General features: G+C 51.1%; 2 protein-coding genes across 3 annotated transcripts in view; one reads left to right on the forward strand and one right to left on the reverse strand.

Moving 5' to 3' along the window:
* The window catches only part of LMAN2 (lectin, mannose binding 2), a 15,993-nt gene extending 7,543 nt beyond the window's left edge, over positions 1-8,450 (reverse strand). Inside the window, exons 1-2 of one of the 2 annotated variants that reach the window (XM_006923201.3) lie at positions 8,119-8,450; positions 7,832-7,950 (exon numbers count right to left, since the gene is read on the reverse strand). In XM_006923201.3, the coding sequence (XP_006923263.1) occupies positions 7,832-7,950; positions 8,119-8,314 (315 nt within the window). In that variant the 5' untranslated portion in view covers positions 8,315-8,450. The remainder of the gene's footprint in view (positions 1-7,831; positions 7,951-8,118) is intronic. The other variant, XM_025040612.1, reaches the window with a different exon arrangement.
* Positions 8,451-8,533: 83 nt separating this feature from the next.
* RGS14 (regulator of G protein signaling 14) lies at positions 8,534-24,650 on the forward strand. Its single transcript, XM_006923202.3, has 16 exons — positions 8,534-8,584; positions 10,987-11,211; positions 18,019-18,040; positions 18,216-18,394; positions 18,765-18,857; positions 18,941-19,084; positions 19,476-19,619; positions 19,735-19,846; positions 20,169-20,281; positions 20,727-20,930; positions 22,723-22,799; positions 23,032-23,158; positions 23,256-23,337; positions 23,445-23,491; positions 23,568-23,682; positions 23,931-24,650. The coding sequence occupies exons 2-16, from the start codon at positions 11,167-11,169 to the stop codon at positions 24,131-24,133; spliced, it is 1,707 nt and encodes a 568-aa protein (XP_006923264.1). The 5' UTR covers positions 8,534-8,584; positions 10,987-11,166; the 3' UTR covers positions 24,134-24,650.
* Positions 24,651-24,893: the final 243 nt, after the last annotated feature.

Raw genomic sequence — 24,893 nt, forward strand, 5'->3', positions numbered from 1 at the left:
GTCCCAAGGCTGCCTGAGGCCAGACCTCACCCAACCCAGCTGTCTTCTGCACTCTGATTCACTTTCTTTAACACCAGTCAAACCCGTCAACCCTGTTTTCTCCCCAGGCTCACTGCTCCTGCCCAAGGATCCTGTGGAAGGGTTACTACCCCAATTTTAAGCCACAGATTTTACAAAATGGAAACACATTTAGACAAAACAACTTGTCCACAGCAGGTAAGTGGACGGTCACGATTCACTCCCAGGTCTGTGTGATGCAGAAACTCATGCTCTGTCTTCTAAACCTCCCATGACCCTCGGGTCTTTAACACAAGCTGTATCAGCTCCCTTCTGGCCTCCCACTCCTACCATCTTCCCTCGTAACTGACCTTCCAACTAAAGGACTCAAATTCAGGTCTGGCTAACTCCAAACCCCAGCACACCTCCTGCCTCTTGCAGACCTAGGCAAGCCCCAGCGTGGTGACAGCACTAGGGTTAGGGGCTGGAAGGGTTACTTTGACTCGAGGGAAGGCAGATGCTCCCCAGCATCCAGGAACACCAGGTGCAGAGCTGGGCCCTGCCCACTACAAGGAAAACAGCCTGGCCTCACCCACCAGGAAGCTGCTTGTGAAAACTAGTATGACACACACCTCAACATACTTAGGGGAAGTTTGTAGATGGGCATGTGAGCAAATGATTAAACAAAGGACCATCAGACAGGCAAAATGAAAACAGGATATTGCTGACCTACCAGATTACCAGCTATTAAAGAGATTGCTAACACCACTGTGGACAAGGAAAGAGAGAAACACACACACAACCAGTGGGACTGAATGCTCCTGTCTTCTTGGGCGCGATATGGCTGTTGTAGCTTTTCAACAGAACGAGGCAGAGCCTTAAGCACTTACACTTAAAGATATCAAAGATACTACTGCAAAAAGTATCAGTGCTATGTTCTCATTTTTGAAAAAAGAAATTAGTATATATGTAGATAAAGAAAAAAAGGAATATTTGAATTTTATAAAATGAACATATTACTTCTAAAATCAGAAAAAAAACTCAGAAAGAAAGACCTTTATGTCCCATTGTGAGTTATCTGGCTTGTGCATTCAGAGTTACCAGCCAGTGCTCTGGCTCCGGGCACCAGAAAGCCAGACGAGACCTGGCTCCAGAGAACATGGAGCTAGCAGGCACCTGCGCGGCAGCTTACAAGTCGTGTGAAGTCAGCCTTCCCAATTCTTGACAGTTCATTGGGAAATCAGAAAAAAATCTGCAAATTCTAGAGGAGGCAATGGAGCTCTCAAGGACAGACAGACAAGGAATCTCTAGTCCAAGGCCCGCGGAGGGGGGAGAAGGCCGGCTGAACTGACTTTGCTTTGGGTTGAGACCACAAAGACAGCAAGCCAAAAGTAAGAATGAATGAGAAAGGGTCCCCTGGGGACTAGAGCCCAGCTCTGAGTCCCCTCAGTCTCTGAAATTCAAGGAAAGAGACTCACCTAAGTCTCGCGGTTTTTTTAACAAAAAATATCACAAATACAAGATCTAGTACGTGATCAAAATTACCAGGCACATGAAGAGACGACATATGAACAAAAACCAGAAGGAGGAACTCTAGATATTGGCCTTTCAAATAACTAGTTTACTATGTTCAAGGAGATAAAGGACAAGATTGAGAATTTTGGTAGGTAACTGAAAGTTTTAAAAATCACACTACAAATAATCTGGAACAAAGAATAACTGAAATTAACAATGTAATAAATAGGTTTTACAGTAGATTAAAAACAGATGGAAAGAATTAATAAACTCAAGTCCACTCAAATTAAAAATATCCAGAATGAAGCAGAGAGAAAAAAAGCATGGCAGATAAAAAACTGTAAGAGGCAGAAGAAAGAGTGAGAAAGTCTAAGGTAAGTATAATTGGAGTTTCAGAATAAGTAGCAATAGGGCAAAGAAAAATTTAAAGATATACCTAAACCCTTACTTAAACTGATTCAAAGACATTATGCCACAAATCTTAAGTGTTACAAACCAAAGGAAACAAATTTAAATAAATAAATAAATAAATAAATAATTGCACCTAGGCACATTAAGCAGGAAGGGAGGGCGAGAAGGAAGGAGAAAACAAAGAAAAACATTCTTAAAAGCAACCAAAGGAAAAAGACAGATTACCTCCAAAGGCGCTACAATAAGCCTGATACCCACTTTGCAACAGAAGCACTAGAAGCAAGATTATAGAGTGATATATTTGGAGCTGAAAGAAAATAACAATTAACATAAGATTCTATACTTAGCAAATGTATCCTTCAAGAATAAAGGTGAAATTAAAACACCTTTAGATAAACGAAAACACTAAAACTGTCTTTTATTTTTAAGGGAGAAGGAAAATGATCCAGACGTAGGTCAGAGACTCAGGAAGGAAAAGCAACAAAGACAGTAAATATGAAGGTAAAAATCTACATAAATGTTTGATTGCATAAAATGTTTTATGTGATTTAAAATGGAAAGGATTAAAATAAATAACAATGGGGAAATGGCGTTGAAGTTCTAAGGTCCTTGCTATTAGACTTTGGTAAAACACAGATGTATGTTTTAAACTTGAGAGTAACCACTAAAAAACTGGGAAATAAGCACAAAACTTGTGTGCTAATAGAAGAGTAAAAATGTAATAAAAATGAACAAACCCAAAACAGAAAAATGAAGAGAGCAGGCAGTACAAGTAGAAAGTAAATAGTAAGATGGTAATTAAAACCAAATGCATGGGAAATTTTACTAAATGCAGATGAACTAAATGCTAATAAGGATACATATAGAATATCTCTATATTATTTCTTACAACTGCATATAAATCTACAATTATGTCAAAATAAAAAATTTAAAAAGTAAAGAAAGAATCAAAGACTCAAACTAAGAACTAAAATTATAAATCTATAAAAACTAAAACTATAAATTTCTTAGAAGAAAACATGGAGAAAATCTTCACAACACTGGATTTAACAATGGTTTCTTGGATAGGACAGCAGAGCGCACACACACACACACACACGAAAAACAGATAAATCAGATTTCATCAAATTTAAAAACTTTTACATTCAAGAAAATCAAGAGAATTAAAAAGACAACCCACAGAATGAGAGAAAATATTTCCAAATCATGTATCTGTAAGGGATTAATATCCAGAATACATAGAGAACTCCAACAACTCAATGACAAAACCACCCAATTTAAAATGGGCCAAGGACTTGAATAGACATTTCTCCAAAGAAGATACACAAATGGCTAAAAGGCACATGAAAGGATGCTCAACATCATTGATCATTAGAGAAGTACAAATCAAAACCACAAGATACCATTTCACACCCATTAGGATGGCTGTTATAAAAATAAAAATAAAAACGGAAAATAACAAGTGTTGATGAGGATGTGGAGAAATTGGAACCTCTGTGCACTGCTGGTAGAAATATAAAATGGCGCAGTTGCTGTGAACAACTTTGGTGGTCCTCAAAAGGTTAAAGACAGTTACTAAATGACCCAGCAATTCCTAGGTATACACCCAAAAGAAGAGAAAGCAGACAGACAGACACCCACATACATCCATGTTCATAGCGGCATTATTTACAACAGTCAAAAGGTAGAAACAACTCAAGTCCATCAACGGATGAATAGATAAACAAAATGTGGTGTGTACACACACACACGGAGGAATATTGTTCATACATAGAAACAGAAAGGAGTATGCTAGTTGCCAAGGGCTGTGGGGGCAGCGGAGGAGTGGGGAGTTGCTGTTTAATGGGGACAGTTTCCGTTTAGGAAAATGTTCCGGAGACGGATGGCAGGGATGGCTGTAAGAGGTGAATGTACTTAACGCCACTGTATACACTCGAAAATGGTTAAGATGTTAAGTTTTATGTTATGTATATTTTACCACAATAAAAAAAAAATTGAGGAATTTTCTTTCACATGCACAAATACATAAATACAGTTATCAAAACTAATTTTTGTTGAGAGCCGCTGCATTTTAAAAAACGGTTTCAATGCAGAAGAGTATCTTACTGAAGAGATGGTTTCATAAATAAACTGATTTAAAAAAAATAAGACTAAAACGGTAAGTTTTATGTTATATGTATTTTACCACAATAAAAATAAACCCCCAATGAGCCTAATTATAAGCTGTTTATCAGAGACAATTCTAAAACATAAAGAAATGGAAAAAAAACAAAGTAAAAAAGAACAGAAAAAGATACAGCATGCAAATGCTAACCAAAAACAAGCTGGTGCAGCTATTCCAATAACAAAGTCTAAAAGGCAACTCTCCTTAATGACAAAAGATACCATTTACCAGAAAAATTTTGGACTCAAAATACATATAGCAGAAGCTGCCAGAACTACAAAAGATAAAAACAAATCCACACACAGAGATGTTAACACACCTCTCTTAGTAACTCATAAAAGTGAACAAAATTGGCAGGAAGGATATAGAAATTTGAACCCAATCAGCAAACTTGACCTAAGGACCAAAATGGCACACTGACTCAAGCCAAATATTTTGCAGGCACACACAGAATGTTTCCCTCAAACATGACCGTGTGAGGGACCGTCTGCCAGTCTCAACAGGCCTCCAAAGACTGAAATCATACAGTATGTTCCTTGGCCATGATGATATTAAACTGGACACCAATAATAACCCTAAAAAAACATTTAAAAACATATTTCACATAACAACAGTCAGTCCAGAAGCCCGGTTCCAAATGATCTCTTTGGTGCCCAGGAATTCTCTGCACCTGGGAATAGCACACTGAGATAAGACCCCAAGAGGATGCAAGGTGTGCCTCTGCGCAGAAGGGCAACTGTGAACAGGGAGGTGAGAATGGAAAACCTCCCCTCCTATCCCTACCATGTTCACAGGGAGGTCAGTTTTAAGAAAAAGCACATGCAGAAGCTGAGGGCCTGGAATCTGATCCTTCAAGACTAACCAGGCCTTAGAAAGTCTCCACGCACAACAGATTGAAGACTATAGATTGGCAGAAATATTACAATACAGACAACATAAATCCTCTGAAGGATTTTATGCAGTTAATGTAAAGGCTGGAACTGATTTAGACGCTGCTTTGGGGGCAGAACAAGACATCGCCATGGTTCTCCAGCCTGGCTGCACAGCCCAGCCACCAGGGGAGGAGCTTAGAAATCTTAATGCCCCTGCTGTCCCCTAGGCCAACGAAATCAGAATCACCTGGCAATCACAGAGCACTTCACAGTTGGGTGGTTTCCAGGTCTTTGCTGGCAACACAGTAGAAAGCAGAGTGAATCCAACAGTCAGCTGATACCACTAAAGTTTTTTGGTGATAGAGCACTCCAAGATTTGGGGTTTATAAACGAAAAGAAGTTCAAAAAACTGAGTAACCCTGCTATAATAAAACTTCCTGCGTCTCCATCTAACTATCTAGTGAACACATTCTCAGTGTTCACATTTATAAAAACAAAAAGCAGAAATGGGGCTGAGGATTGTTTCATTCTGACAATAACATCCATTCAGACGGGGTGGGAGGATGACAGCTCACTGAGATGCATTCCAGTAAATTTTCACTTCTCTATAATAATTTTTCAAAAATTGTGTAATGCGTTTACTTTGATCAATTGTGTACTGGTAATACTCTCAAAGAAAATATTAAAACTTAGTTTCAAGGTCTCAACAAAGTTAAAAAGTTTAAATTATTACACTTATTTTAGTCACAAAGGAATACGACAGGCTAATCTTCAGACAGTACCTCAGCAAAAAAAGGTTAAACACCATGCTGCAGCCTATAGGAAGACGGGCCCTCAGAACAGGTGGGACCAGTCCCTCGAGCGCCCCCTGTGTACTGTGCTCCAGCCAACAGGCACTTGGAGTTCAAGTTGCCGCTTGGCCACACTCCTTCACCCAGACCGCTCCGCCCCATCGCCACCTCAGGCACTGTCTTATCTCTGCTGGGAAGACAGCAGGTACCCGGTAGTATTTGCTAATTTGCTGCCTTTCCCAGACCGAGTTGAGTAAAGGGCACAAAAAAGAGAGAAGTCCAGAAAGCACCTTTCTCTAGCCCATTGAAGGAAGAGGTGAATCCTGGGAAACACTGGGCAGAAAATTCTAAGAGTTCCAAGCAATTTCTTTCAAGAACTACAGGTAACACTCCAACTCTTTAGGGAATATCTGCTGGGCCAAATAAGAAACGTCCCTGGAGCTGCATGGGGAGGTAGGGGAAGGAAGACAAGGCAATCATATTCCAGACTGCAAAAATTCAATGAAGTGCAGAATCCTGTCAGCACTGTGACACTGCCACACCACTGACAATGCCGACCACCAGCTACCTACGACCATAATTAAGTTACTTGTGACTGAATCTGATTTCCAACAGTTCCAGCACTATCTGTACCTTACTTAGAAATAAACAAATAAACAAACAAAAAACCGTTACACTGAACTCATTTTCATAAAAAATATAAGGCTACATTATCATTTTTAAAAATTTTTTGAAAGTCTTAAGACAGAATAATGTGACAGAATGTGACTTAGGGGAGATAGGGTAGTTATTGAAGTATTCTGAGTGGGCGGCACTTGAGCTGAGAATTAACAGATGAGAAGAAGGCAAGCAGACATGGAGAGCCAGGAGGCAGTGTCCCAGACAGAAGGAACAACAAGTGCAAAGGTCTTGAGGCAAGAAGGAAGCCAGAGAGGCTGGAACAAAATCTACAAAGCGAATGACGAGATGCCAGGCACCAGGGGCCATAATGTGTAGACATAATGCACGTCTACCCCTTCACAGACGATCCCTGGCTCTGAGGATCAGAGTGAAAACTGAGGAAAGTAACCCCAGATGCCCCTAGCAATACGAAGAGAGGAAGCTGAGGGAACAGGCAGACGAGGGAACACGAGAACAGTATGGGCTCCCATTATTAAATGGGGGCATCAACCAGAAGGGACAAAGAGCAGGGTGATAGAGAAAACTAGGAAAATGACCAATACCTCAGGCACAGAAAGGGTTGAAGTCAGGTAGGCTGGGGCAGGAGCAAGTTTTGCTCCAAGTTGTGACCCAGCCTCAATTATTCCCCTTTCACCCCTTTCCTGACCTAGACTCTCTCAGTGTGGAGTCTGTGTGGCAACTGATCTTCATCACTGCTTATGTGTGACGTGCCAATGACACCTGAGGGTCCCTGACCTCTGAAGCAAAGGTCACAGAAACTGAAATTGTCCACAAGTCCAACTCCTCCATATCACTGATAACAAGACCCTCAATCAAGCACTGGGGAAGGGGGCTGAGTCTGCAAGTATTTCTAAGGGGTTCCTTCACCGTCCAGGGGAAGGGGGTCAAGTGTAGCGAGTGATTTGCTGGGCTTGGAGATCAGATAGATCAGTTTAAATTCTGTTTATGTGGAATTATTCACTGTTAGCGCTGCATAAAATCACAATAGCCACTTATTTCAAAGAGCCTGTATGAGAATTAAATGAAATAAGGCGTCTTAAAGCCAGTGCCTAATATACAGCAAAGTATCCAATAAAGATCCCATTCCTTCCATGTATTTCACTATTTGAGACAGTTCAATTCAGACAGCCTGACAGCTCCACTACTTACTGGCTATGTGACTTTAGGTAAGGCATTTTCAATTCTGAGCCTTAGCTTCTTAGTGAAATGGAAATAACATCACTTACTTCACATGGGTTTTAAAGGAATTAAGTGAGAAGGGTGTAAAGTGTCAAGCACAGCTCCAGACACATAGTAGCCTCAATAGACATTACCTGTTATTACTGGTGTGACCAAGATGGGAAAGGAGGGATGGAGGGGCAAGCCTTAAGGGTATGCCTGACCTCTGGCAAACCACTCACCTGATGGTTCCAGATAGAGCCCTCTTTGCTGCGTTCGTCAGGGGTCAGACGCACATACTGGCTCGTAAGTATAGTGCTGCCTTGGAAATCCCAAAGAGGCATGGAGCTGGAACCGACTCCTGTGAGTAGAGACAGGCACAGACAGGTGTGTAAAAGGCTATGCCAGAAATAACCTCGCCAGAGTCAGTAAACCCACAGAGTTACTCTGCTGGGGAGAAAGGGCACCCCCTTCCTCAAGCCTGTGCTGCCTTGCCCTCACCCTGCACTCATCCCCGCCCAGGCCTCACCTTGGTAAGGCTTGATAAGCGAATGTTCTCGCTTGAGATGTTCACTGTTGCCGTCAGTTATATCCGCAGCCACCCGCCCCAGGAACAAGAGAAGAAATAGGGGTGTCGTGGGGCCGGGGCCGGGGCCGGGAAGCCCAGGCTTCCCCGGGTACCTCCAGCCCCAGCCCCAGCGCCAAAACCAGCCTTCCGCCGCCATTCTCCGTTCCTCTCTGCCACTTCCGCTCTAGGACTTCCGCCTTCCGGGTGTTCCATCTAATGGTCATCGGCCGGAAACCCTCCAAACCTAGTATCGCCGGGGAGTTAAAAGCAAAGCCTCGGAGCCGAAGGTGCGGCGGCTCTACTTGCTGAGCAGCCTCCATCCTGGTCCAGTGCAGTTCTGTCTCCTTGGCTGCCCCGCGCACCGGCCGCCTAGCCTCAGCAACGGGTTCTTACGAGGCACAACCAATCATGGAACAGCACGTTAAGTGTGTGAGCCAATGGAGAACAGAGGGATGGTTTGAGTCGGGGGCAGCACGAGGGTCCTCTGCGAAGCGCGGCATGCTGGAACTTGTAGTTTTGGTGGCTGCTGGCGCGGGCGGGACAAACAGAGATTACAACGCCCTCAGTCTCAGGCCATTGATCGTGTCCCTGCAGTAACCTTTCCCAAGTCCGGGGAAAAAGGAGTTTAAGACGGAGGCCTGAATTCCAACTCTCGCGCCGTTTTGGGCTCACTGGGTGACACTCCCCTACCCCACCTCCTTCACCCCTGGCGAGCCGTTAGCTGGCTCTGGCTTCACCCGCACCTTCCTGCCTTTAAAGACAGAATTCCCACTGATTTGAGGGCGTCCACTACTCCCAGCTCCTCAAGGCTGTCGGATTTAAGCAGGAGGGCAGACCTAGACTCTGTCTCGGGACCCCAATAATGGCTGAGACGCATCGAGATCCAAACGATAGTAATGCCTATCCGGTACAGCAAGAAGTGTCCACGAAAGGTGTAGGAAAGCTGACTGCGGATCAAAAGTCGAAAACTGATGGCCCGCCGCCAAATAGAGCTCTATTTTACCTAATGCTATTTCAATAAACGATTTAACTACCGATATCTTTAAATGAGGAATCTTAAATTCACATTAGAAATCCAAATTTCCAGTTTCTCTGGGAAAATGGGGAGATCCAACCACACTAAGCCCATGGGCTGTTCCTCCTACAAATGTCTTCCTCTTCTAAGGCAGTCTACACACTGGCCACTAATTTACAGCACCTGTCTGGCCCCTCTAACTTTTGAATTAATGACCCCTGTTACAGATCACAGGATAGAATCTTGGTTGTTTGCTTTTTTATTTTACTTTAAGGAGCTTCCCTTTTGAATGAATGAACTTATTCAGGATTAAGTATCGACATCTTTTCTACTTTACATATATTTTTAATGAGCTTTTTTAATTAAATTATACATTCATATATACGTATATATATATATAGTACAGACATATGTACACTGGGAAGGGTCCTCTGCCACTCCTCTCCCAAGGGATATACCCTTCCAGAGATTTACCCATATCTGAACAAAAAGGACATGTACATTCCACTAGACCTCCATTACTGAACCCCCAGCATCAGCAACAGTGCTTGGCACGTAGGGAGTGATTAATAAATAATTGACAAAAAAATGAATATTTGTTTTAGAACCTAGAATCGGGTCATGAAGAAAGAGTAATTTACCAGAAAGGAGAAAGGCAGCCTCAGGCAGAGGGGACGGGAAATGCAAAGGCAGGGGTGGATGCCTGAAAGCATAAGGAAGGCAAACAGTTTGGAACATCCCAAGAGTGGTATGAGAAAGTTTGACTGAGGCCAGAACTCCAAGGGCCTTTCAACCCAGCCGAGGAACATGACCTTTTTCCAGAAGGCAATGGGATGGTTTTAAGCATGAGAGTGGTCAATGTCGGTTTCTCTGGCTAAGGGGGTCTCCGTAGAGAGGGACCCAAACTGGAATGATGGGTGACTTGAGGGCTCTAAGTCCATACTTAAAGTAAAATACAAGTCCTGTAGTGGGTACATGTATGGGTAAGAAAGAGGTAAACTCAGGACTCTGGCTAAGGACCAAGTTCATCTGAGACTGGGCCAGGCTGAGAGGGCAGGGTGGCACTCTTTAGTTGACAGGGCTATACCGAGGTGGGATTTGTATGTAAGTGAGTGAACTGTGAATGCACATGTGTCTTTGGGCACAGATACACCTGATCTGTACCCCTGCCTGGGTGGTTGAGTGTGGGTATACACATGTGCAGGTGTGCCTGTCACATGTACCTATCCACAGGACTGCATACATATGACTGAACACTAATTGGTCCCTACAAGGAAGAGCCTGTGTGTTTATGACATGCACACCTGAATGGTCTGTATGTGCATAACTATGTGTGCAAGGTGAATGTCCATCTGTCTGCACACCTGGGCACATGTTTGGGAAGTGTCTGGGGATAGAGGTAGTAACTGCACCGGCGCGACTGCCTGGGGGAGGGGTGCCGAGTGTGCACATGCCCAGCACACAGCCGGTGTGAGATAAGTGTTTGCTGAGTAAGGACCACGTGTGGATACTCAGTGCATATGTACAAATGTCCACGGGAGCCCCTGCCAGGGTATCCAAAGGTGCCTAGGTGTGTGAACATGCCCTTCTGTGTACCCAAACATGACCTTGGCACTCCCTAGGCTGAGCCAGATCAGGATGGGCTCCTCACTGGGCACATAGAGGACTCTGAAGTGGGGCGCTGCCAAGGTTGCGTTGGTGGCATGTGTGTGTGTGTGTGTGTGTGTGTGTGTGTGAGTGTGTGTGTATGTGTGTGTAGGAAGAGGCGTTCGCTCTCTTAGACCTTGCTTCTTTCTGTGGTTCGGTTTCTATAGAGACACTTCCTGTGGCAGAGAAAAGAGGTAGTGAGCTGGTGTTTCAGGATGTGAGGGCCCGCAGGAGCGGAGCCGGGCTCTCTCCGCCGCCTGCCTGCCACCTTGCAAGCTCCGGCCGGTGCTGCCCACAGTCCCCATGGTGGGCACCCCCCGAGGCGGGGACCGGTGAACAGCAAAGGCATGCCAGGGAAGCCCAAGCATCTGGGCGTCCCCAACGGGCGCATGGTGAGTGCGGGCTTCAAGCCGAGCCCATGGGGAGGGGTAGGCACACCCAGGGTGGAGCCCAGGAGCACACCCGGCAGGGCTGGGCAAGAGCCTGCATGCTGCTAGCAGGCCGGAGAAGTTGGGTACAGATAACAGCAGGCGGTAGGACCTGGTATCTTCACCCCGGGACCTTCCAGATTGGCCTATTGGGGACCTGGGGCAACCTAGGGATGAGACCAGAGCACAGCGGGCACAAGCTTGTGGTCCAGCCCCTACTGCTCCCTCTCCTGCTACTTTGATATCATCTGGGGCTGCCTGCATCCTAGCATGCCCCTTGCCCCCTGCATACTCCCTTGGTGGTCCAAGCCCCCATACCTCATTTAGCCTCTGCTCTCTCCTTCTCACCTGATGTCCTGATGCCCGAGGTCAGGTAAGAGGCAGCCCTCACTGGGTCAGTCAACTGTCCTGCAGCTGAATGTGCTCCAGAGGCTATCTGCCAGAACTAGCAGTGTTTGGGCAGCTTGATATGGATCAGCAGGGTCAGGCCAGGTTGGTGCAGCTTTTGTCTCTTTTACTCCTGGGCTACCAGGAAAGGAGGGGTTGCTGGGCACCAGTATGCCCCTAGCTGCTGCTGCTGCTCCACCTCCTAAACCCTCTCCCTGGCTGCTTGGCCTCTGGGTCAAAGCTGCCCTTGGAAGGTCCAGCTTCTTTATTCATTCAGTAGCTGGGGCAGGCTGCGCTGGGCCTTCCTTCTCTCCCTCGGATACCAATTCCTCCTAACAACCCCAGGAAGGCGAGGCTGTGTCCTAGCCTTTCACCTGGCCTCAGCCCAGTACTGTGGGACAAAGCCGATGGGTCTAGGAAGACCTGGGTTCCAGTCTCTGGTCTGTTGTCCCTTCCTAGGGGATCCTCTCTGACCCTCAGTTTCTTCAGCTGTAAAATGAGATTAGAACAAATCTCGAAGACTTATTAAGATGATTAAGTGGAATGGTGAATATGAGGCCCCTGACCCATTGTGTGCAAGGGCTCCACAAATGCCAGCCCAACTCCTCCCTTCATTCTTAGCTCCTCTTCAAGGATGCCCTGTCTCACCAAGAAGCTGAGCCACCCCCAACCCCACTCCTGCCTCCTAATTCTCAAGCTCTGTCTCCATCTCTCCTTCTCTCAGCATTTCTTTATGGCCCAACCCCGGGCTAGCTGGGTGATAGAGGAGATCCCTCCAAGCTGGTCAGTTCCCACCTTACCGTCTCTAATGTCGACCTAACTGAAAGTTCGAGAACCTGTGGGCCTCACATTCCCACCCAGAGGCATGACACTTGGGTGTCCAAGCCAAGGGGGACCATGCTCATTCCCATGCCCACCCAACAGGGCAGCATGGGGTCCAGAGACAGACCCAGCCCCTGCCCTGCCCGTATCAACCATGGCTGCCCTACCCAAAATCATCCAGAGCAGGGAAGGCACCTAAGCTCTGGCCCCAGCCCCTGCAAGCCCATGGGCACCCTGGCTCCTCTCAGCAACCTGCACACACAGGTTTATCTTTGCCCTCCTGGGGTTGTTCTGAATGCTCTGTACCATCTCTGGGAATCCCGAGGGCCACAGATTGGCCACTTGCTGGTCATCAGGAGCTTTATGGGGCCATGCTCAGCTGAGACAGGGAGAGACAGACAGGCATGGGCATCTGCAACAGGGATGTGCACAGAAAGAGACACCTGTGAGCCAGACACCTGGCTGCTTCCATGAATTACCTCCTGATGGAGGCTCAGAGGAGTATACGACTTCCTGAGGGCAGCTGGTGAGCAGAGGGATCCAGCTGATTGACTCAATGCCAGGGCTCCTCAGCCTCCCCAGGTTGCCTGGCTCTGTCCTCCCCCACCTCCCCCTGCTGCCACCCCACCCACCATCATCCCCTGCAGAGGCAGCTTCATTTGTCAGCCTCATCTTTCTGTCATTCTGTTTTTCAGACAGTTGCAATGAAACCTGTCACTTAGAGATGGCTCCCCACCTCCCTCCCGAAGATGTCACACAGCCCCAACTGCCACTTCATTTGCTCATTCACTCATTTATTCAACAACCCCTCCTTAGGGCCTGCCCTATGCCGGCCCTGTCCCAGGCTCTCAAGACCCAGGCCCATCACCCTGCCCCTGCCCTCAAGCGGCTCCCGGTCTGGCAAGACACAAAAGACATGGGCACAAAAACCAGAATAAAATTCAGATTTGACTAACAGCCACTGGTCATGGATAGAGAAAGCTTGAGGGAGACCTGGGGAGGGAAGACTAACCCCTCCCCTGCTCACTTGGTGTCCTGTGGCATGGAAGGAGTCCTGAAAGGGTGTGCCAGCTGGAGAAGGGCATGGCTGGGCAAGAGGGCCAGATGTGGGGGGACACTGGGAAGGGGCGGTTATTGTGTCCTGTCTCTCTCAGGAGGCCCAGTTCGTCTTCTGCACCTGACAAGGAGACCTGCAAGGCAAAGCCCACTGTACCTCTTGGCCATTCAGCTCAGGGCCAGACCTTGGGGGGCAGGGTGACCTTACAGAGGGGCCAAGGCTGGGGTCAGCTCCACAAGGCTGGCTCAAGCTGAAGGGGTCAGGCTCCCAGGGGACTCTGTGGGTATACCCAGAGAGGATCTCAGGGTCTCATTTCCCCAGCTAGGATGAAATAAGATGATGGTACAGAGTGCCCAGCACAGAAGATGCTCAGTAAATTGAGCCTCCTTTTGACGTCCGACCCCTCCAGAGGTCAGAGTTCAAGATGAGCCCCTGGACCCTTTACCTCCAATTGACCTTGCCTACCTGTGGCCAAAAGGCTGAGACCCTGGTTCCCCCAGATCCCATGGGACATCTCCTGTCCACCCAGGGAGGCAGCTTAGTAGAAGGAAGACCTTAGGCTCCAGCGTCAAGCACACTTGAATTATGATTCCGGCTCAGCCACTTCCCAGCTGTGTGACTTCTTTGGGCCTAGGTTTCCTCACTTGTGACATGGGAGTAAAAATGGCTACCACACAGGATCAAGATGTAAGGATGGAGTGAGAACAAAGACAGGTGCTGTCAGAGTGCCTGTCACACGATTGGAGTTCAGGAAATGCTGGGCCGCCCTCACCTTAGTCTAAATTCTCAGATGCCAGTGGCTCCCCAAGGCCCATGTCCTAAGAAAAAATATGGCAAACTGAGGCCAAACCGTGGGTCAGGAGTGCCGCTGGCCACCACACCCTTCCTCATCCTCCCTTCCCCTTTTCTCTCATCCACTTGCCACTTCTCTTCAGGCAGGCTGGGGTGGGGCGAGGCCAGCCCTGCTTGGCACAATTTCCCTAGGCATGGGAGCCCGGGCAGGTTGCAGCCCAGTCAGAGGCATCAGCATAAGGTCAGCGGAGCCCCTGACCGCTGCATGCCTGTTGCTTTCACATACGGGCCTCGTTTGCCCTTCCCAGCAGCTCCAGCAGGTTGGGAATGCTGAGCCCCATGCTATCTAGGGAGAAACTGAGGCCCAGAGAAGGAAAGTTACTTGCCTGGGAATGAAACTGGAACTGGAACTCCATCCCTGTCCCCTCCCTGATCCAGGGGACACCTCTGGATCTTGGTCCCTACCCCTCTCAGCTCCAACCATGCAGACCAACAAACAATGGGGTAAGAGAGGCTCAGGAAGGTGAACTGCAGGCTGCAGACTTGGGGTGTTCATCACCTGGTGGGGCATGCTGGGGTCACATGGGAGGGGAGAAAAAGGCTGCTCAGGGCCCTGATGGCTGCTTGGAAACACCAGGACAAGGAGGGTGCTTCGTGGGAGGAAGTTTGGGTTGGTTCCCTCCTACAAACCAGACCTGGCCCTCCGGGAGCCACCCGACTTGCAGAGGAGAGAGGCCCAGACATGAGTGGGCAGAAGCTTAGCGAGTAGGGGGATTTGGGGCAGCTAGTGTTTGAAGGTGACTTATATCAATGGGCAGAGATTGGAGATCTGTTGGGTGGGGGAGCAGGGGTACATACCCACCCAGGCAGAGGAAACAGCAAAGCAGGAAGGTGGAGTAGGGGTGCGGAGAAAACAAAGAAGTTTGATAAAGGGTAGGGTGGAAGCAGGTGCTGGAGGGGTTCATTAGCCAGGCCCAGGCAGAGCTCCAGCTATAACCCAGCACCTGCTCTGCCTCCCAGGGCAGGGAGTGGTCCCTGGGGAGGACTTGTGAGCTGGCCCCACCTAAAGATGCAGAAAATCTATTTGAGCTAATGCAAAAAATAAAGCAAAGTTGGAGTGAGGGCTGGCTTCAGCTCAGGGTTCTTTGCCCTCTCCAGGGTCCTGGCCTGCCCCAGCCGCCATGGTGGGTTTTAAGCAAGGGAGAGGCTGAGTCCTGGGTCGGAGGGCAAGCCAGAGAAAGACAGTTGAATGCAGAAGGAGGCAGGGCCAGGTGGGCCATGGGGAGGAGAGTCAGAGTGGGTCTCGAGACCTGAGGGAAGGCACAGATGGTGGGGCTAAGTCTGGGAACAGCCGCAGAGCAGCCTGGGCGTGCAGGTGCCAGGATGAGGAAGGGAGAGAATAAGCTGGAAGGGACACCATTGTCCTCACACACCCCAGGAGTTGGGATTTTTCTCCTGCAGCCTTGGGAGATGAGTTAGATAAAGCTGTCAGATGGGGGAGAACAGAGGCTGGAGGAGCAGGGTGTAGGGGGCAGGCCATGCCAGGGACCGCCGGTTCCAGGCCCAACCATGCCCTGTGCAAACTTTCCCTCCTCCTCAGCAACATTTTATCCCAGTGCTCCAGGTGAGAGACAGGCTCAGGGAGGATCCTACGGTTATGAAACTAGAAAAGGTCAGGGTTGAGATTTGAACTTGGGTCTGACAGACCCTGACACTTGAGAGCTTTTTGCTCTATGGCAAGGTTCGCAAACTCGAAAGTAGAATCAGGGTCAGACACCAACACTAATATAACAATGACAACAATAGTAATGTTCCTTGAATATTTACACATGCCACTTAGTGTTCTGAGTTCTTTATATATATTTAACTTATTTAATCACAGCAACCCTTTGAAATCAGGACCATTATCTGCCCCACTTATATTGAGGAAAAAACAGGCACAGAGAGGTGAAGTACCCTGTCCAAAGTTGCAAAGTAGACATTTGAACTCATGCAGTCCAAGGCAGTGCCTGTCTCCATAAGTAATAAATATGCATCAAACTGGCCCCAGAGACCACTGAGGAAAGCCTGAGCCCCTTCTAGGCACTGGTTGCTGCTCAGTGCCAGCCAAGGTTGCCATCCTGGAAGAAGCTCAGGGTAGCTGCGGCATTACAGTCTCAAAGGGGAGATAAAGCTGGGATTTTCCATAAAACTCCTGATTTTAAAATGTGGGAAACCTCTTTAAACTTAAAAAGGAAAACGTTTTGAGGGCCAAGATAGTAGTAATGTCCTACATATTTGCAGGCTGGCTCCAGCCCACTTGTGTGTCACCTGAGTGCCCTAGAAGCGAGCGGGGAGCAGAGAAGGAGATTGCAGCTGGGAGGGCAGAGAGAGGCTTCCTGAGGGAAGGGGGGTTTGCAGACCTGTTTCCAGTGGAGATGGAAAGAAGGGGCAGGTGGCAGAAGCTCCCATGACAGGGCCTAGTGAAAATGTAAGAGGTAGGAGAGGGAGGGATTGGGGGTGAATCAAGCCCTGATGCTGGGGGTTCAGGCAATGGGAAGAAAGACGAAATGCAGGGTAACTGGTTGGGTGCCCTGCTGTGGTGGCTTCCATTTGGGAACGACTGAGTTTGAAGGGCTTGTGGGACATTTGGGCAGAGATGTTAGCAGGAAGTTGGCTATGAGTGTTTGGAGCTGGGGAGACATGGGTGGGAGAAAGGGCCCAGGACAGAATCAGGAAGGGGTAGAAGCCACGCTACATGGGTGGGAAATGATGAGGAAGCTGCAGGAGCTGCTAGAAAGGTAGGAAGACTAAGCAAGAGTCATTTTGAAAGGAGGATTTTTCTGTTTTACTAATAGTTGGGATTCCCAGAGAAGCCAGAATTGTGGGGTTAGGGGGAGGGGAAAGATGGAGTTGGCCTCTACAGCACTACTACTCACGGTGTGGTCCATGGACCAGCAGCAGCAGCAGCAGCAGCAGCATCGCCTAGGAATCTGTTAGCAATGGAGAGTCTCAGGCCCCATCCTGGACCTACTGAACCTGAATCACTGCAGGTGATGGCCCACCCAGTCATCTTAATGCACATTGAAATTTGAGAACCACTGCTCTGTACTATAAAATAGCATCCTGTGCCCTCCCCAAGGACATGCAGAGGGACCCAAGGGAGACCCTAGGCCCCAAGAGGAAACAGTTGCAAAAAGATCATCAGCTCCAGAGACACCTCTCCTTCCTCAAAGACAACAGCAAACATGGATACAGCGTTTCCCACATGCTGGCCACTGTTCCAGATGTTGCAAAAACTTTAAACTGATTTGGTCCTTACGACAGCCCCAGAAAGTAAATTACTATTGTTATCATCATCCTCATTTCCAGATGGAGACAAACGAGTCATACAGCTAATAAGTAGCAGAGACAGGATTCAAAGTCTGTGCTCCTACCCACCATGCTATATATACACCTGGGCTCACCCAGCAGGTGCTGGAGGAAGAGGGAGCCAAGGGCAACTAGAGGACAACAGGCATAAGTCCAAGCATACAGGGGTTGGCACATGATGGAAGGGGAGCTGGGAACAGCCTAAGTAAAACCTTGAGTAAGCAGTGACCTGACTGAGAAAGCCCAACATGGCCTCCTCTGAGCAGAGGAAGACACAGCTCCAGGCCTGGGGGCCGGGCCCAGAACTGTCTTTGAGAATCCACTCTGATTTTCTCTGATTTTCTATCTCGGGTCTCTTGTAGGTTCTGGCTGTCTCAGATGGAGGTAAGTGACGGTGTGGGGAGGAAGCCTGGCTGGGAGTGGGGATAGTGTATGTGAAAATGAGGTAAGGATACCCCTGCCACTTGCTATCTTTCCATGGAAAGTATCTGCAGATGGGGTCGGGCCAAAGGCTGGGGAAGGCCACAAGGCTCACCTCTACTTGTCTATCTCTCTGCAGAGCTAAGCAGCACGGCAGGGCCCCAGGGCCAGGGTGAGGGCCGAGGCAGCTCCCTCAGCATCCACAGCCTCCCCAGTGGCCCCAGCAGCCCCTTCCCCACTGAGGAGCAGCCTGTGGCCAGCTGGGGCCTGTCCTTCGAGCGGCTGCTTCAGGACCAGCTGGGCCTGGCTTACTTCACTGTAAGCCCTGGGGTGGGATAGGGAGGGTGGACAGCAGTGGCCAGCCACTACAAGGTGCAGGGGAGGGGGGCATGGGAGAGGGCATGGATGGAGCTTCAGGCTGGCCAGTGGGACTCCGCTGTCAGCTGCCTCTTCCAGCCTTTCTTTGGCATCCTCTTCCTCTTCTCCCAGCTAGGAACTTTGCTTCTCTCTGTCCTTGTTTCTGCCTCTCATTTTCTCCCTGTGCCTCCGGATAAGGCCCCATCTGTCTGTCTGGCTTGGCCTCTTCGCCCTATGTCTCTATTCCAATCTCTTTGACCACATCCCCTAACTGGGTCTCTGTGACTCTGACTGTCTCCTCCTTCTCCCCACCCCCCCACCCCCACCCCAGGAGTTCCTGAAGAAAGAGTTCAGTGCCGAGAACCTGACTTTCTGGAAGGCCTGCGAGCGATTCCAGCAGATCCCTGCCAGCGACATCCAGCAGGTAGGGGAAGGAGGAGCTGGGGCAGAGAGGTGGGACCAGGGCCTGGGCAGTGCCTCTGATATCTCCTGACCCTCGTGCCCTAGCTAGCTCAGGAGGCCCGCAACATCTACGAGGAGTTCCTGTCTAGCCAGGCACTGAGCCCCGTGAACATCGACCGGCAGGCCTGGCTTGGCGAAGAGGTACTGGCTGAGCCCCGACCAGATATGTTTCGAGAACAGCAGCTGCAGGTGAGAGAGCGTGGCCTTGGAAGGGAGCTCAGTGGAGCAGAGGCGGGGCCAGATCCAGAGGCTGAGCCTGAGCGGCGTGGGATGGGTGATAAGGAGTGCGGTGGGGTGGGATAGGGGGAAAATTTGGGTGTGGGTACCAAGCCAAATAAATGAGGGCACAGGGAGTGGGTTAGAGGTAGATACCAGAGGCTGTAGGAGGGGCCAAGGGAGGGGCCAAAGGAGGGGGCCAAGGGAGGGGGCGAGCAGAGGTGTAGGCGGAGAAAAGAGTAGGGGCGGGGCCTGGGCCTTGGAAGGGGATGGAAGGGGCTAAGGATTAGCCAAGGTGAGAGCGCGGTCAACCCCGGGGGCCTCGTCTGGGATTTTGTCTCACCACCCCGGCGCCCGCCCGCAGATCTTCAACTTGATGAAGTTCGACAGCTATGCGCGTTTCGTCAAGTCCCCGCTGTACCGCGAGTGCCTCCTGGCGGAGGCCGAGGGGCGCCCCCTGCGGGAACCCGGCTCCTCGCGCCTCCGCAGCCCAGACCCTACGAGAAAGGTGCCGACCAGGGGCTGTCGCGGGCAGGGGGCCGGTGCAGATCTGCGGGGGTCGCCCACCGTCTGCGTGCGGGTTAGGTCCCGGCCTGGTGCCAGCGTCTTCCCTGTACCCGCAGAAGCCGAAGCTGAAGCCCGGGAAGTCACTGCCGCTGGGTGTGGAGGAGTTGGGGCAGCTGCCGCCCGCTGAGGGCCCTGGGGGCCGCCCGCTCCGCAAGTCTTTCCGCAGGGGTGAGGGCAGAAGTGGGCCACAGAGCAGAGTGGGGGCGGGAGTTTGGGCAACTCTTGAGAATGCCGCCTTCCTCCTACTTCTCTTACAGTCCGTAAGTCTGTGAAAACTGAAATAAATGCAGGTCCTTGTGACCACCGTGTTTGAATTCCAGGCTAAACCCCGGAAGTTTGGGAAGCCCCCTCAGTAGCGACGCTTGCGGGAACCCAAACCACGTTAGACCCATGCAGGAGAGCTCCAACAGGGTCCGCCGGCTGGCAAGGGCCTCAGTAGAGGGGTGGGGTGGGGCAGGGGGCTGCCCTGCTCATTTCTCCCTCTCCCTAGAACTAGCGGGTACGGCAGCAAACTCGGCTTTGCGACGAGAGTCCCAGGGCTCCCTGAACTCCTCGGCCAGTCTGGACCTTGGCTTCCTTGCCTTCGTCAGCAGCAAATCTGAGGTGAGCAACTGCGAGGGAGATGAAATGCGGGCTAGGGCCACTACTCAGGCCCCTTTGTGTGGCCGCCATCATTCTCAGTTACCATCTCCACTTAGTCTCCTTCCCTTACTCCCCACAGCCAACCCCTCAGCCTCCTTACTTTCTTCCTGTCTTCACCACATTGTCCCCATGCATGTCATGGGTGCACATCCTTTTCAGCTGATGAGTATGCACGTGTGGGTGCCCAGATGAACACAGTGCATGTGGGGGTCAGTGGGTGCCCACATGCCTGTGTGATTACACGTGTTCCTGTAGGAGGGCAATCTTGCCTGCCTACAGGTATGCTCTTGGGTGTATTTGCGCATGTGCGCACGTGTGTGTCCCAGTGAATTTACTCGTCTGTGTTCCAGTCTGCATGTCCTTGCATGTGTACACATGACCTCCCCCCACTCCTGCCTTGACTCAGAGCCATCAGAAGAGCCTTGGGAGCTCAGAAGGTGAGAGCGAAAGCCGGCCAGGGAAGTACTGCTGCGTATACCTGCCCGATGGCACAGCCTCCTTGGCCCTGGCCCGACCTGGCCTCACCATCCGTGCCATGCTGGCAGGCATCTGTGAGAAACGTGGCCTCTCTCTACCTGACATCAAGGTCTACCTGGTGGGCAATGAGCAGGTGCGAACCTGGCCTAGTCCCCAACTCTTAACTCCCTTCCTGATCCTCATCCCTTCCCCATTCCTGTCTCTGCTCAGCTATGACCTCAACCCCAATTCCATTCCTAATCCCCTGGACAAACCCTAATTTCAACCCCATCCCCTGTTCTCACCCTCTTCCTAACTCCGGCCCCTCCTCCACCCTGCCCCTCCTTCCATGTCAAATGCCAAATCAACCCAGCATCAACTCCTCCCTCAAACTCAGATATCTACTCTTAACCCCCTAAAATCCCACCCCCACCCCACCTCCATTCTGTTTTCCTGCTTTGCCTGTCTTCCTCCCTGTGATCCTCTCTGGAAGGCAGTGTAGGAGAACCACTGCTGGAGCTGGTCCGTCCCATCCTCCAACCCCTTTACTCCAAGCTCAGACTGCCCATCCCAGAAATGACCATTTGGGGGAGCCCTCACCTCCTCAGCCACCAAGAACACCCGACTGCACCTAATCTAGGAAAAACTTTCCCTTGGGTGCAAACTAGCATAACTTTGAAGAGGAGTCTAGGGGAAACTCACTAAACTAAACCATCCAGTAAGGGGGATCCAAAGGAAGGATGCTGCATCCCAGAAGACCCGTCAGGATTTCATTCACCCAGTAGACAGTTCTGAGGCCCTGCCAGGTAGGTGGGCAGAGGGACCTAAGCCTGAGATCTGTCCTCCAGGACCACTGGCTTGAGGTGAGCCAGGCAGGTTGTGATCAGGGAGGACTTGAACCTCCAGAGAGTTCCTGGGGTGAAGCAAGCATTTCTGGTTGGCCCCGGGAAGGCTTCCTGAAAGAAGTAGCAGTTGATGAGGATGAGGAGGAGTTTGCATGTCAGAGCCGTGAAGGGAGGACATTCCAGGCATAGGGAAAAGCTTAAGTGAAGGCCTGGAGATGGGTAAGAAGTGCAAGGCATGTTTGGGGGCCTAGAGCGTGGGAGTGTGAGGGCAGCAGTGGGAAGAGCTCTGCCCATTTTCTCAGGCCCCCGGGCAGCCTCCGAGCACAGATGAGCTTTCACGTCTGCTAAATATAACTTCACCACCCACCTTCCACCTGTCCCTGCAGCACAGCACAGGCCTGTGGCAGGGGAGAGGCTGCCTCCCTGCTCGGGGCTGGTGCAGGCAACAGGGCCTCTGGGGGCGGTAATCACTACAACTACTGTTTATGTACCTACTGTGTGCCAGGCACTGTGCCAGACACTTCACATTCTCCTGTCTTCACAGCGGTTTTGGGGGGAAGAGCCCTCTTTGCAGTGAGGAGACAAGAAGTGCCAGTAGTATGTGGGGATGGAGAGAAGTGGACACGTGTCCAAAAAGAGACAAGGCTTGGGTGGCTGACCAAAGGTGGGTGGTGAGGGAGGAAATACATCCAGCTGGTCTGGGCAGGTTTCACGTGCTTGAGGGACAAGAAGCAGCTGTCCAAGAGGCAGAAGCTATCTCCGGCCAGGAAGAGATGCCCTGTGATCCAGGACCTAAGCCTGCCCCTTACCCAAGCAATCCCACTACCATCTCATGACCACCTCACCCCGTGTCTCTCATAACTGTTCTTTTTGCAAGTCTGTCCAGCACTCGTGCCACCCTTCTCCGTGGCCATGGTCATGCCAGGCTCAGACTCCAGCCTGGTCTCTACTCTATCCACATCCCTGTAGCTCACCTGCCCATCAGCCCTTCCTCTGACCCTTAGGGCAGCCACTGAGGAAGTGAAGGTGGTTTCCTTGGAGAGCGGGGATAACTGGTGGGCGAGGGTGGAGTGGGACTCAGACCCTGCCTGGCATCTGCAGAAGGCCCTGGTCCTGGATCAGGACTGCACTGTGCTGGCGGACCAGGAAGTGCGGCTGGAGAACAGAATCACCTTCGAGTGAGTGCCCCGCCCGCCAGACTTGGGTTGGGTGGGGGTCGTGTTCAAGCTGCTGTTCTTCCCTGCAGGTCCCGCCCTTTGCGCTACTCTCGTCCCCTAGGCAAGGGCCCCACCCGTAAGCTGGCCTTCCTCCCCCGTGCAGGCTCCGACCCCTCCTGGGGCTGACAGGGGTAGGTTGGGGCAAAGGTGGGGTGGGCTCTCTGCCACCCCGCAGCCAGAGCGTTCCGTGCAGGCTCGAGCTGGCGGCGCTGCAGCGCGTGGTGCGGATCTCGGCCAAGCCCACCAAGCAGCTGCAGGAGGCGTTGCAGCCCATCCTGGCGAAGCACGGCCTGAGCCTGCAACAGGTGGCGCTGTGCCGGGTGAGCCATGGGGCAGCGGGCCTGGGGCAGGGGCGGGGCGGGGCGGGGCGGTGGGGAGCGGGCTGCCTGTCGCGCGGGCTGCTGACCTATTCCGTAGCCAGGTGAGAAGCAGCTGCTGGATCTAGGGAAGTTAGTGAGCTCGGTGGCGGCCCAGAGACTGGTTTTGCACACTCTTCCAGGTAGGTAGAGAATGTTGGCCTGGGGTTTGTCTCGAGGACGGCTTTGGCCCAGGAGTAAAAGGGTACAAGGGGGAGGCAAACACCAAAGGTGGTGCTCTCTGCCGCAGGTGCGAAGATTTCCGAATCCCGGGACACATCCCCCAGCCGCAGCCAGGTGAGTGAGAGGCGGGGTGCCTTCTTCTGCCTGCTGCACCTCCCCTCCTGGTGGTTCTGACCCCACGTTCTTGCAGGGAGGCCCGCCTAAAACCCAGGACAAAGCCACTCATCCCCCAACACTGCCCCTCAACTCGCTGGCCGAGGTGCCCAGTAGTGTCACTGCGAAGCGACAGACCTGTGATATTGAAGGTACATGGGAGATGGTGGGGACTGGGGACCAGATGGGCTGGGACCATTGAAGGTGGCATCAGTGAACTGGATGCCATTGGGCTGGAAAAGGAGGGCTAGAGGGCATCAGGGTTGGGGGACCAGCAGGCTGGCATCGGGCTGGGGGCGGGGGAGCAGTGAGGCAGCGTTGGTGCTGGGGCAGAGAGGCTGTGGCAATAGCATGGGCGAGTCTGTGTGGGTGGGCCCCTTGACTTTGTGGCCACCCCTAGGCCTGGTGGAACTGATGAACCGGGTACAATGCAGTGGAGCCCACGACCAAAGGGGCCTTCTGCGCAAAGAGGACCTGGTGCTTCCAGAATTTCTGCAGCTGCCTGCCCAACGGCCCAACTCCCAAGAGGCCCTGCCACAGACTGAATCATCAGCCCAGCCCAAGGGGGGCCCCTTGGACTCCACTGACCACTCGGCCCTCTGACAGTTGTCCAACAGTCCAGGCTGGCTGCATGGCACCTGGCGGGCCAAGCATGCCATGGGCCCACTCTGCATGCCCTGTCTATACTGTGAGTGTCCCTGGCCCCTTCCTGCCACGGGCAGGCCCGTGGGAAGAGCCAGGAGGCGGGAGAGAGGGGCTCAGAATAGCCATGCCCCACAGCTGCCACCACTTGGTCCCTCGCAGCTCGTCTACCCATTCCTTGCAGCCAGGCCACTGGGCGGAGGTGGGCCTCCCCCATGCCCCCTGTGCAGGCATGCCCAACACAGAGCAGTGGCGTTGGCAGTGCCAGCCTTCCTACCATGTGCCAAGTCTCATCAGGGAGCAGGAGGAGGGGCCGGCCCCTCCTCAGAGAACTGGTATGAATAAGGCCTGGGGGTGCAGGTGGGAAGCCCTCTCTCTACCCACTGTACTCTACTGAACATATGGACTTTGCAGCAGGCTTGGGGCAGCTGGGTTTGTCCTGGATGTATGATATTGTTATTATAATAATTATTATTATTCTGCCATGAAGTGTGTTCCTTGTGTACCCTGTAACCCCCAACCACACCGCCTCTGGCGTCAAGGTCGCAGTGCCCGGAAGTTCTTGGGGACCTCAGGATGTACTCCCTGACTTCCTGTTATCAGAACCTCTCTTCCTGACTGCACTGAGTATGGGGGTGTGAGTGTGTGTGTGTGTGTGTGCGTGTGTGTGCGTGTGTGTGTGTGTGTGTGTGTGTGAGAGAGAGAGAGAGAGAGAGAGAGA

Source organism: Pteropus alecto, unplaced genomic scaffold (assembly GCF_000325575.1).
Source record: "Pteropus alecto unplaced genomic scaffold, ASM32557v1 scaffold78, whole genome shotgun sequence".
Classification (NCBI taxonomy): Eukaryota; Metazoa; Chordata; class Mammalia; order Chiroptera; family Pteropodidae; genus Pteropus; species Pteropus alecto.

Excerpts from the sequence above, each read along its gene's own strand:
- RGS14 (XM_006923202.3), top strand. The coding sequence starts at position 11,167 with ATGCCAGGGAAGCCCAAGCATCTGGGCGTCCCCAACGGGCGCATG. Across the intron at positions 19,620-19,734 it reads GCCCAGACCCTACGAGAAAG|AAGCCGAAGCTGAAGCCCGG; the intron begins GTGCCGACCAGG and ends CTGTACCCGCAG. Across the intron at positions 23,492-23,567 it reads CATCCCCCAGCCGCAGCCAG|GGAGGCCCGCCTAAAACCCA; the intron begins GTGAGTGAGAGG and ends ACGTTCTTGCAG.